Below are 12,563 nucleotides of genomic sequence, written 5' to 3' on the forward strand. Positions count from 1 at the left end.
GTAGGATCAACATTTTCTAGGGCTCTGCTTCTCCCCAAATTAGACAACAATGGTGCACACAGGTAGTCTTTCAAATTCTAGGACAATTGCATGATCTAGAGTCTGTCAGCTTTAGGCTGACACCAGCCACCAGCGATGCTAAAAATCCAAAGGGCAGGAGGAGCCCGGGCAAATTCAAATTGTTAGGAGCCCTAACAAATTCAGGCCACGCCACCAAGAGAGAGGACGGGGCCTTTTTGCAGGCATCAAGCCCCAGCGAGATCTGAAGGTGGGGGCCTCAGACCTCAGACAGAGATTACAAGGAAACTTCAGTCTGACGGGTCATGAACTCTTAAATACTGGAGATCTCCCAAGCTGACTTTAGAGGAAACGTCATGAGTGTTCTAAGCATTTAGCACAATGTCTGGCATGTCGTGGGCCTGTGTAAAGGTTTCAGGAGGGACGGGAGGGAGGAAGGGAGGAGGGGGCAGTGGAGGGAAGAGGAGAGATTATCTCACTTTCTCTTTGTCTTTGAAGAGATTTCAAAATCAAATACCAGCTAGACAGAAACACATGAATTTAGTCCATTTCTACAGGTCAATGGAAATGCAGCAATATTGACGAAGCGATGAGACTACTGAGAGTGGACACTGTGGTCTAGCCCTTTTTTCTGAGCAGCCACCAGGCCTCTGGAAAACTGACCTGACTGCAGGGTGACAGCTGGCTTGGGGACAGCCGGGGACCCACTGCTGGCCAGGGGGACGGGACCAGGATTCCTGAGGGTCCCCGTGGTTCCCCTCGGCCTGCCCTGCGTGGGGCTCTGGGGCACTGCGGTGCTGCAGGCGTTCGGCTGCTGCGCTAGTGACCACACCCCTGACCTCTCAGACACGGAGCGCGCGGACGCGCCCTGTGCTCCGGGGAGCACGAAGCCGAGTTACCTCTGCCCTTCCGAGCCGTGCTCTCGTCTACCCAACACACTTTCGGAAGACCTTTAACAAGTCGGAGGAGGTAAGGAACCACCGAGTCTCTGTGCTTGAAGAGAAAACAAAAAGCTTACATTGAATTAAATACACGGCTTCTGAGCACAAACTGAGCCCAGAACCAAGAGCGCCCACACCCTCGTCTCAGAACAGGGCGTGCACACGGCAGCCCGCAGGAGGGCCGACGCCTGCCCCCTGCTGCCCTGGGTCCTGCCGGCTCTGGTGCCCAGCGGAAGGCACGTGTGCACACATCCAGAGTGGCTCCCTGACGGGCGCTCAGAGTCCCCAGCCCCACAGCCGGGCCTCAGGACCAGACCCTCTGGGAGAGAGACGCTTCCAGACACGGGGCTGCCGCAGCTGTTTTCAGCCTCATGCTCCTCCCTCCTCCCCTAAACGTGCTCCCACACACTTCCTTCTGCTCCTCTCAAACGGGGCACGAGACTTGACAGCCAGCAGTAGCCAGTGAAAAAATCACTCTCCCCTAGTTTCCAAAATAGCCCATCAGCAGGGAGTCAGTTCCTAACCTCCCCCCATGGGCTCTCTTGGTGGTCTCCTGCAGGAGGACCAAACAAGCCTGATTCCGAAGGAGGGGGCACCATCAGACAGCCTGAGATGCTGAGGAAACTGTTGTTTCGAAAACATGTTTGCAAATTCTGCCACGGGTTTTTAAATCACCTTTAAAAGGCACATTAACACATGCTCTAAAAATTAATATCCATCATAGTTTTGAAAAAGACAGCACAATTATCTCAAAAAGCGCTGTCCTTTGGAAAGGGAAAAAAATGGCTCCTCTGCTTCTGACTGGGCAGCGTCCTGTTGAGGCGAAACCCAAGTCCCCTCCCAGAGCACCAGCTCACCCCGGTGAGACCACACCACACCTCCCCGAGGACGTGTCCATGAAGGGGTCTCCTTCCCACCCGTCCAGCTGCCCCACCCTCCTGCTCTGATCTGGCTGAACACAGCGGGTACAAATTTAAAGCCTAACTGCACTGTCTTCTGCACTCAGGAACACTTCACTTCGCAAAGGCTCACCTGTAAGTCAGATTCAATGAGAAAGATGCCCAACGCAATCACCGCATCTCTCCGCCTCTCGTCCAATTGGAAGATCCCATGGAAATCTACTGGGCACATACAAAGCAGCTTTTGGACCTAGAAAAGGAGACAGAAAACCATGGAATAAAAATACATAAACCCAATTTCAGAATGGACCAGTACTGAAGAGCCCTGTGAGCCTCTACAACTAGCAGGTCACTCTCCCCCAGTCTGAGGGAGGTAGCAAGCACACCTCCAGCCTCTGAAACGACGGCACACAGGCCCTCTGAGGACCTGGGCCGAGCGCTGAGCGGCCACGCCCGCGGCCGAGGTCCGCCCCCGCTGTCGGGGCAGCCTGGCTCCCTGCTGCCCAGGGCTACCCGTGAGCAGGTGACAGAGCCGCGGGCATCCCACCTCCACCCAAGGCTCTTTAAACTCCAAGCTGTGTACAGCGCTCGGGACGGGATGGGGCACACGGCAGGTACTCAGCAAACAGTACCCGCCGCTACTGGATGTGCCCTGGTGGCAGGTGGAGGGCAGCGGGTGCACAGTCAGCAATTAACAGAACAGATGAAAACACTGGGGGACTGTCAGCACAAACCAACAGGAAAGGTCATTAAAGAACCAAAAATCAAAAAAAAAAGAACCAAAGATCAGGATTCAGTATGAAAAGGAAAATAGGGGACGCCAATCCTGAAAATCTCTGCAGAGGAAGCTCTGAAGGTGCACCAGGAGGCCCTAACATTGCAACTCATGGATGTGATAAGAAGCCCTCACTGATGGTCACAGGGTCTGCTGGGACGTTTTACGGGCAAAAGAAACTGAACCCAGTACTTGGTGTTTGCCCTAAAAATGCATCAGTCAATTACCACTGACAGCTTTTTATAGAAAGTAGTTTTGCTCCCTTAAGATTTTAAAAGGGGAAAAATTAAAACTGGCAAGTTCAGTTCAGTTGCTCAGTTGAGTCTGACTCTTTGTGAACCTGTGAACCGCAGCACGCCAGGCCTCCCTGTCCATCACCAACTCCCGGAGTCCACCCAAACCCATGACCATCGAGTCGGTGATGCCATCCAACCATCTCACCCTCTGTCGTCCCCTTCTCCTCCTGCCCTCAATCTTTCCCAGCATCAGGGCCTTTTCCAATAAGTCAGCTCTTCGCATCAGGTGGCCAAAGTATTGGAGTTTCAGCTTCAGCATCAGTCCTTCCAATGAACACCCAGGACTGATCTCCTTTAGGATGGACTGGTTGGATCTCCTTGCAGTGCAAGGGACTCTCAAGAGTCTTCTCCAACATCACAGTTCAAAAGCATCAGTTCTTCGGCGCTCAGCTTTCTTTACAGACACTGGCAAAAATTACGTAAAATGCTTTCACCCCAGTGTTGTGTTTACTAATTGAAGATCTGAAACAATCTAAAACACTATGAGAATACCATGATCAACCATTTGATCAAATATTAGGTTAAACCCTATGAAACTGCTGATACGCAAACGTTTTTGATCTACAAAAACAATGCTTTTGTAAAATTTAACCTAATACCACAGACATTAACAATGGCATTTTTGTTATCAATACGCAATGGCACGGAACAATGCTCTAAATGTTCTAGAAGCTCACGGAAAGGAAGATCTGAAAAAGTGCGGGAAGAAAATATATCAAGGGATTCCTTGGCGGTCCATTGGTTAGAACTCTGAGCTTTCACTGCTAGGGCCCGGGTTCAATCCCTGGTCTGGGAACTAAGATTCTGAAAGCTGCACGCTGGGGTCAAAAAAAAAAATCAGCGTCAATACTTCTGAGGGACAGGCTGACCAGAGGTGTTAAGTTTCTTCATTTTTTTTTTATAGTTGCCAAAATATGTTCTATGAGGAAAACAGTGCTCGTGTCAGTCAGGAAGCACGTTCAGGGGGTTAAGAGTAAAATGCACACACAGGAGGGGGGTCTGCCCCGCGAGTGAGCGCTCAGGCGGAAGAGCCCCCGCGGCGTGATGAGGGAGGGGGCCACAGAGGCCCAGAGCTGACGGAGCCCCGTGCTAACCCAGGGCCTGCCCCGCCCAGCACAGCCCGCGGGGAGCTGGGGGCTGCAGGGCGGAGTGGGACTCAGGAGCGCGGCGCCACTGGCCAGGCCTCCTGACCACACATGGAGAGGACCGCACGCCAACGCCGCCGAGCCCGAGCTTCTCAACACCCGTGCTCCCGTCCCGTCCTCTGTCCCCGCAGGCTCCTTGGGGGGCAGGGTAAGGATTGCGGAAGCTGGACGCACGTGGACTTTGGAGTTGGACCCAGAGTCACCGGCGAGTGCACAGCCTCAGCCTCCTGTCTGCGCCGCGACCCGGCAGGACCAGGCCCTGAAGCACACTCCTCGCGGGCTCAGCACCTGCCCCGTGAGGGCGGGTGGGGGCAGCGCGTCTCTGACCCACTGCCCCTCTGCTCAGTGGGCAGTGAACCCTGGACCCAGCCCTGCCCTCACTCCAGGCAGGCGACAAACCAGGAGATGCAGAGGTCGTGTAAGAGGCTGACTCTCCCTGCGGGGAGTTAGCAGAGAGCCTCTCCTCTCCTCCTCCTCCTCTGAGAACTTAACAGTGGAAAACGCCACTGGCAGGGTTTTCCTTTTTCACAGAAAGGTACACAAATTCTTTTGAAGGCTAGACTGGCGCGTGCGAGCTTTATGACCCGAGGATCTTTCTGAGGATCTGGGAGCCGTCCTCCGGAATGGACACATCGAGGAGGGGTGGCACCCCGCCTTCCCACCCCCGTCCCTGGAGGTGGGCAGGAGCCTCACTGCCATGAGCTCCTTGTGTCCCAAGGTGAAGCTACTGCCAGGGTGATGAAATGCCCAACCACATTGCCCAGAACTAGACGCCCTCCCAAGTCAGGACGCCTTGGCCGAGCGCCGCAGGGACAAGTCAGCGTGAGAGTGGGTGGACGTCAGGTATGTAGGTCATAGCAGAGCTGCAGTCGTGGCGTTGGTTACATGCTGGCCAATGAAACTGTTTTCAAAGTACAGAGCTTTTGTCACCTGAAACCTCTGGGCATAGTCTCCTAGAGGAACAAAATTCCCTGAGAACCGAACATTAAGCTCTAAATATTAGTGGTTTTTTGTTGTTGTTTTGTTAAATCTGCTTTTTAATTGTCACTCTATGTCCTGCCCCCTTGGAGAACACGGAACATGAGCCAGCATTTTCTAAGAGATTCAGAGCTACCTTGATAGACAAAGGTGCCTGTGACAATTTTGGCAGGTTAACAAATCAGCTCTCTCAAGCCTCAGCTTTCTCAGATACAAAAGAACAAGGTGACAGATTTTTGCAGTGAAATCCTGTGAGCTGAGAACTTCCACCTGCAGCCCTGAGGGCACGGCAGGATGTGGACACACCTTCCCGCCATAAAACAGGAAAACGGGCAGATACTGAAACCAAAGGTTTCATACACTGGACTGAGGGCTGGGGAGGGAGGCGCCGAGGTGAGCCGCGCGGCTGCCCAGGACTCCTGCCAGAGGATGCACCCCAGGCCACAGAGCAGGTCACACTGGTCTCACGAGGCTGCAGAGACAGGAACGGGAAAAGCGGCTGGGGAGCCCGGAGAAAAGGGCGCTCAACAGGAAGACGCTCCACAAATCCAAGTCGCTGATGCATGCACTAAGACAGCCCAGAATAGGGTCATACCCTGAGAAGTGGGACAAAAATCAGGCAAGGAGCTGGGAGCTGAACAGTTCCCAGGCCCTCGGAGAGCTGGGAGGAGCCTGGGCTCCTTCCAGCCAGAGCAAAAAGCCCGCCAAGTGTCCCATGGAGAGCCTGCAGGGCCACTCCTTGGCAGGGGAGTCAGGGTCCCTGCGGCAAAAGCTGTTTCAGACCCGCCCTGACCAAGTTTAAAGCCAGCTCTGCAACAGACGCAGGAAAAGCACCTGAGAAATTCAACACCTTCTGGATAAAACCCTCCGCAAACTAGGAAAGTAGGGAGCGCCCCACAGGTGGGGCTCCCTGCTGGCTCCCTGGTCAAGAGTCCGCAGCGCAGCGCAGGCCTTGAGGCTCCTATCCCCGGTCAGGCCGCGAGGCGACCACGCCGCGGGCTCTAGAGCCTCTGCTCTGCAGCAGGAGGATGTCCCCGGCGTGCACCGCAAATCAGTTAGACCATTCACACCGCGCACTTTTCCTTCACGGCGCCTGTTACATTTCACATGTTTACTTGCAGTTTTTTAATGCTGGTCTGTCTCTCTCCATGGTAAGCCCCATGACAGCAAGACTGCCCATTTCTCTGCCCCTCCAGGGCACCCCTCTAGGCCTGGCACAGGGCCTGGCCCTCCACAGGTGCTCCAAGACCCTGTGGGAATGAATGGCGGACGATGCCAGCGTCTTTTGCTTTCACCATGGTGAACCCTTGGGCAGCCCAAATCCCAGCTTCCGGACCAGCTCTGAACAGAGATGCTCAGAAGAGAGGGGCTTCAGCAGCAGAGAGAATCTCTCAGACTCAGTGAATACATGCAAGTGAGCCTGGAGTGGTTTCGCCTCAAACCTGTATTTAGGCAGCCGGGTTTCATGCAACTGAAAGCTGTGCTCTGGCTGGTGTGGTCATGTGCACAAGAAGCCAAGCTTTTTTTTTCAGGAGAGAAGCAGGTAACAAGAATAAATATGTAAATAAGAAACCAGGAGAACAAGTGCACAAAAACATTTCAGCAACTAAACTTGACGATGGGACCAGCCGCTGGTGGAAGGAACTGGAGGCACCATTTCCAGCGAGTGCAGACAGCAAACACTGCTGGCAGAAGCGAGAATCCGCAGTGAAGAGTCAGAAATAGAACATTTCTGCCCTCTGGGGGAGCGGGCGGTGGTGACGCACACCGCTCCTCAGAGAACCCAGGGCACCAATGAGGCAGCCATAAGCGCTTCCTCGCACAGACGCAGGCCCTCCCCAGGCAGAAGCGGCCTTCACGTCTGGGAGCCCCAGGGAGGTCGCCTGCTCTCCTCTCCGTCTGTCTCCACTCTGCTCTCTCAGAAAATCCTGTCCCCACAGCAGGCTCTCTGCCTCCGCCATCTGAAACACCCCCTCTCAGCAGCCAGAGCTCTTAGCACCTGCAAACCCCACCCTCAAGGCTTCCTAGCCGTCCCCATGAAAAACCTCCACTGAGGGCGAACTCCCAGCAAGTGCCGGCAGCATCTTATCGCTGTCTCAGGGCTCGGTTCACTTTATTACCTCCTATAACATTCTTCACAAACTGACCAAGAGCCACGAGGAAAGAGTTTAGAGCCCACATTAGAAGTTATCTGCTCCTCTCTCTCCCCACCCCCATCCCAGCAAAATACCAAACAGCCAAGTATCTTCCCAGAGGATTTATTCCAAAGCCACAGGGTTCACCGCAGACTCCGCTCTGGACAGACACTGGCCAGCCCGGCACCTCGGACTGCTGCAATCGCACATCAGGACTGTGCGCGCACCTGGAGACCCAGAGTGGACCCGGCCAGGAGTCAGGACTCAAGCAGCAGGACTGCAGCATGAAGAGAACACGGAATTCAAGCTCCCACAGCACAGAAAACGAGAACACGGCAACATCACACAGTCCGAGCACTTCTGCCTTGTGGGCTGTTTGCTTAACTCACGATATGACAGAGCCAACCACAGTCAAATATTATCTTGGGCTCAAAAAGATAAGCTACCCTTTTATGCTTTCTGAGTTGGCAGGGAAACATGCAACAAAACCCAACCCTGTGAAGCTATAGATAAACCAGTACAAGGTGTCTTACCAATGCTATCACAACTACGCAGAACCTTCTGGAAACAGGTGGGCAGTAAACTCAAGACTCATCTATGATGTAACACAAGGACCTAATTCAGAAGAAGACAAAATGCTAGGTGTACAAACATGCTGTTTCACAAGGAAAAACCAGAAAGTCTAAACAGAGAAATGCCTAAGTATGGTTCATCAATGCAAAAAAAGGATGTGCCACCATCAAAACAATAACTATCGGCTACTTTTGCAAAAAAAAAAACAATAAAGTGCACATAGCTATACACAGTTAAAAACTAAAAAGAGCTTTAGGAAATGACAGTGCTGATGGCTTCATGGGCTGGGCTGGGCCAGGCCCAAATATTCATATACCGAAGTCCTAATGCGCAGGTACCTAAGAATGAGATTGCATTTGGACACAGGTCATGGAAGAGGTGATCAAGTTAAAATCAGGTGATTAGGGAGGGCCGGTCCCACCAACTGCACTGGCTTCCTTCTAAGCAGGGGGATTAGGACACGGAGAACAGAGGGAGATCACGCGAAGACACACGAGAAGGTGGCGGTCTGCGCGGGGATTAGGACACGGAGAACGGAGGGGGATCACGCGAAGACACACGAGAAGGTGGCGGTCTGCGCGGGGATTAGGACACGGAGAACGGAGGGAGATCACGTGAAGACACACGAGAAGGTGGCGGTCTGCGCGCCAGACAGAGAGGCTTCCAGAGAGACCAGCCCTGCTGACACCTTCATCTGGCCTTCCAGCCTCCAAACTGCGAGAAAAGTCACTTCTGGGTGTTTAAGCCACGGTGGGTGGCACTTCGTTATGGCAGCCCCAGCAAACTAATACAGTTAATGTGGCCTAATTACAGGTGAAGATTTTTTCTTCTTCCAAGTACTTCCTAAAACGTTTCAGAGCTGACTCACCAACACCGGCTCCAGCGACATGAACACCCTCTGCCGAAGCCCATTCTCTCCTCTCCCCCAGTGGTTTTAACGCGGCTTCACAAAGGAAAGGGAGCGAGAGGGGAGACTTTTGGCTTCATGAGGCTGAAGAAATGCCAACTGCAGGACCCTCCCTCCACAGCAGAGCACTCTAAAGGACAGCCTGGACCACCGTGAACTGCAGAGAGCCCCCCGTCCTCAGCTCCTGGCCACACCCTTCCCCCGCGTGCCACCCAGAGCACACCTGCCAGGAGGGAGGGTCTGGTCCGTGCCGAGTGCTGCAGGCTGGCCCTTTAAACGCCAGGTCAGCTAACTGAACACCCCGAGATTCTGGCACTCTGAGGAAGAGCCGCAGGGAAGGATCTGAACCCAGCTCCCTGAGGGCGGGAAGAGGGGTGGGAGGGCTGCACAGGTCTACCCAGAGTTCCCCACGTTCCGGGCTCGTCGCTAGTATGGCACAGGCCAGGTGAGAAGAGGCAGGAGCGGGTCCCCTGACGTCCAAGGTACAGAGAAGTGTGACACAGGGCACAGGTGGCAGGAGGAGGTGACGCTTGGCAACCTTCTTGAGACAGGCAGGAACCCGGAGAGCGGAGCGAAAAGATGGGCAGGCACATGGAAACCAGAGCTGGATGCGCTGTAGACAGGACTTGCTCTCTCCGTTTCTCTCCTCTCCTCTCTCTCCCGGAGGTGAAGGGCTGGGGCCTGAGTGGGCCTCACAGGAGCCCTGGGAGGTGGGCTGCAACCCCCAGCCTGGGGCTGCAGTCCTAGAAGCAGCCGAGCAGGAAAAGGTCCAAGCTCAGATAAGAATCTGAGATTGAGGCCAAGAGCCCTTGAGTCTGGTTACCAGACCCGGGACACGAGAGCACCCAGGGGACACAGAGCAAAGCTGACTCGTTGCTGGTCACCTGAGCAACAAGTCAGGAGTTTCTCATTTACCTGACCTGAAGGTCAATACGAGTTTTCTGGATGAAAAGAGCAAACTAAGGAGTTAAGGACAAGCAAAACGCACTATCTCACGACAGGCCTGGCTTCACAGCCTGCGTGAGGGTGGGTGAGTTGGAGTACGTCACCCCTCCCCCTGGGGCACGAAGACGGCACGCTAAAGCTGCTCCCTAACGCGTCCCAGGGCCACGAGAAGCACGGCAGGCTGCCGAGCACCCGTGTCTGAGCCCAGACGGCGAGTCCAGCTCAGAAAGCAGCCTTCCTTGGGCTGACCCTATCTGCACCGGGTCCCACGCAGCCCTCTGCCCCCTCTAGGAAAACAGAGAAGGGAGAAGTGAAGACAAAGAAACGGGAACGGAGGGTTCCGACACTCGCCTCTCCCTCCAAGTCTCCACCTTCTCAGCCCAGGTGGCACTCAGAGACTGAGAGTCCTTCCCTTGGGAATGCGAATCCACCACTTCACGTCGGGGAGTGGAGCGAGCAGGTACACTGTGCCTGTGAGCAGGGCTGAACAGAACAGTGATCCGGGGTACAACTGAATCTCAGGATGGTAGAAGACGATAGAAGGAATTCACAATATCCAGTGGAATCAGCCACAAGCCCTTCCTCCAGAGAAAGAGGAAAAAGGCCGCACACAGCCAGGTGTCCTCACGATCAGATGTCACACAGTGAAAGGGTCTCGTCAAGCACAGCGAGAGTCTGGGAAAAGCCGTGCAGGGCCTTCCTCTGCTCCCTCGTCTGAGGGCGCACCCCAGGCATGCTCCCCTCACAGCAGCAAGCAATGGAGCAAGGGTTGTGCCAAGGTTTTCCTGGGGGCTGGGCACTTAAGCACTGCCTGCCTAGAAGCAGGTGCTCAACAGAAACCACGCTGCTTATATGGAGTCAGACAGTGAACCATCCTTATCAGCTAGGGAATGAAGAGACAGACAGTTCAAGCACAAAGCTCCCCACACCAGCCAAGGGCCAACTTCCTGAGCAGACCCTTCTGAAGACAGCAGTCCTGGTGGCTTGCTGTTAACTCTTTCCTGCAGTGGTTTGTAAATGAGGCAGAGACACAGAAGGCAGAGTCAGAGATGGTTAGGGAGCCTACCAACCTGAAAGCTACATTATTTAATTGTAACACATTCTGTACTCTTGACAACAGCAACCTTAGGGTAAGAGACAAAGCTATTAACAACAAAGTCGCAGTTACAGGAGGTCCCTATGATGGGCGAAGAAGGCTGAAGCAGGAGAGCTAAGCTGAAAGTGCATCTTTCAGTTACTGAGTGGGGAAGCGTGTTGCCTTTGCAAGAGCACCAGGGCACCCTCCTTCAAGATCATCCAATTCGCTGCACCCCCTTCTCCGAGTCCAGTGAGCAAACTTCCGACAGCAGTCTTGGTCCTCCTCCTAGGAAGAGAATGCGCTGACCAGCTGGCACAGATCTGACTTCATGAACCAGTGATGTGGTCCACCAGTCAGGCTCACGAAATGACAACAGGGACCATTCATTAGGCACCCAGGTCTACGCGAGTCATTCTGCGGATCCTCCCAAGTCTCTCATCAAGTGTTTTGTATTTTGCAGGAAAAAGCAGAGAACCAGACTGGTGAACTGAGCTGCCCAGAGTCACACTACCAGAAGTGAATGACACAGGATTAAAATCCAGGTGGTCTTATCTCTACAACCCATATTCTTTCCGTTCGATTACACTCTTTCTCTGACTGAGAAGCCAGGCTGGCATCAGTTTCCCAAGACCCGCTCCCCCTGTGAGTCTGAGAATCTACAGGAGTCAAGGAAGACCCAGGTCACTCTGTCACAGTGCCTGCAACAGCCCTTTAGCTTCACCCATCCCCAGAGCCACGAAACCACCCCAGCCGCTCTTCTACTGTTGGATAAGGTTCTGTCCACCGGCCAGGAAGCCGGGGAAGAGTCATGTCGGTGGCGGAGGAAAGCTGTCCTTCGCTGAGCACCTCCGTGGGCCAGACACCTTCTTCTCGAGCTCATCTCACGCTCAAGAACTTCGCGTCACAGATGAGGACACCAGAGGCTGAGTGTTGAGGTCACCTGTCCAAGAAAACCTCCAGTGACGGTGCAAGGACCTTTCCGTTCGAAAGGCTGCATCTCTGCCACCGTCGCAGGCACCCTCGGGGCTTCGTTTCACGTCCTCCCAAGATAAGGAACCCCCTGGCTGAGCTCTGCGGTCCAACGCCCTCTTCTCAGCCAGTCTAACGCCCCCTCTTGCCGCAGAGAAAAACATCACCCAGCGGGTCCACGTCTCAGAGACGCTGCTCCGCCCGCCCTTCACCGCCGAGGGCAAGGCGCAGAGAAGCGCCCCTGCCCCGCGGGCGGCATCGCCCCAAGGTCACGGAACATCGCGGCGAGGCGGGGAGCCACCCGCCGGGGTCACCAGGCAGCCCCGCGCCTCAGCCCGCCCGGATCTCCGGGCCCCGCCCGCGCCCGCCACACGGGCCTCGGACTACCCCCCGCCCCGACCACTCCAGCCGATGCCCCGGCCCGCGGCCCCTCGCCGCGCTGGCTCCTCACTCACGAGTCCCCGGCGTCTCCGGCCGCCGGGACCCCCTCGGCCTCCCTCAGACCTCCGCCCCGCCTCCCGCGCCGCGGGTCCCTCCTCCTGTCAGCCCGCGCCCCGCAGCCAAGCTACCTTCTCCAGAGATGCCGGTCTCTGCACAGCCAGGGAGCGGGCCAGCGACAGGACAGTGTTGAAGTAGAAACCCCGCGAGGCGCCGGCGCCGGAGCCCGAGCCGAAGCCCCCGCCGCCGCCGCTGCCGCCAACGCCGCTGCCTCCCCGGGCCGAGGCCGCCGCCATCATCGCGAAGCGTCGCCGCCCGCCGGCTTCCCGCACTCGGCCCGCGAGCGCCGGGACGCACGGCGCAGGCGCGGCCGCATCCGGCTGCCCCGCCACGTGACCTCTCGGTGGCCCACGCCGGCGGGGCGCGGCCTCGGGCGGATCCACCACCGAGGGGGGAGCCAGGAGCC

General features: G+C 55.5%; 1 protein-coding gene and 1 long non-coding RNA gene across 3 annotated transcripts in view; both read right to left on the reverse strand.

The window, feature by feature from the left end:
- The window catches only part of PI4KA (phosphatidylinositol 4-kinase alpha), a 61,017-nt gene extending 48,534 nt beyond the window's left edge, over positions 1-12,483 (reverse strand). The window contains exons 1-3 of one of the 2 annotated variants that reach the window (XM_070475722.1): positions 12,229-12,483; positions 1,992-2,108; positions 918-1,011 (exon numbers count right to left, since the gene is read on the reverse strand). In XM_070475722.1, the coding sequence (XP_070331823.1) occupies positions 918-1,011; positions 1,992-2,108; positions 12,229-12,396 (379 nt within the window). In that variant the 5' untranslated portion in view covers positions 12,397-12,483. The remainder of the gene's footprint in view (positions 1-917; positions 1,012-1,991; positions 2,109-12,228) is intronic. The other variant, XM_070475721.1, reaches the window with a different exon arrangement.
- LOC139037861 (uncharacterized) lies at positions 7,295-12,151 on the reverse strand. Its single transcript, XR_011490814.1, has 2 exons — positions 7,721-12,151; positions 7,295-7,464 (listed from the first exon to the last, which is right to left on the reverse strand). It is a non-coding gene; the product is annotated as an uncharacterized lncRNA (long non-coding RNA).
- Positions 12,484-12,563: the final 80 nt, after the last annotated feature.

Source organism: Odocoileus virginianus, chromosome 12 (assembly GCF_023699985.2).
Source record: "Odocoileus virginianus isolate 20LAN1187 ecotype Illinois chromosome 12, Ovbor_1.2, whole genome shotgun sequence".
NCBI classification, from domain to species: domain Eukaryota; kingdom Metazoa; phylum Chordata; class Mammalia; order Artiodactyla; family Cervidae; genus Odocoileus; species Odocoileus virginianus.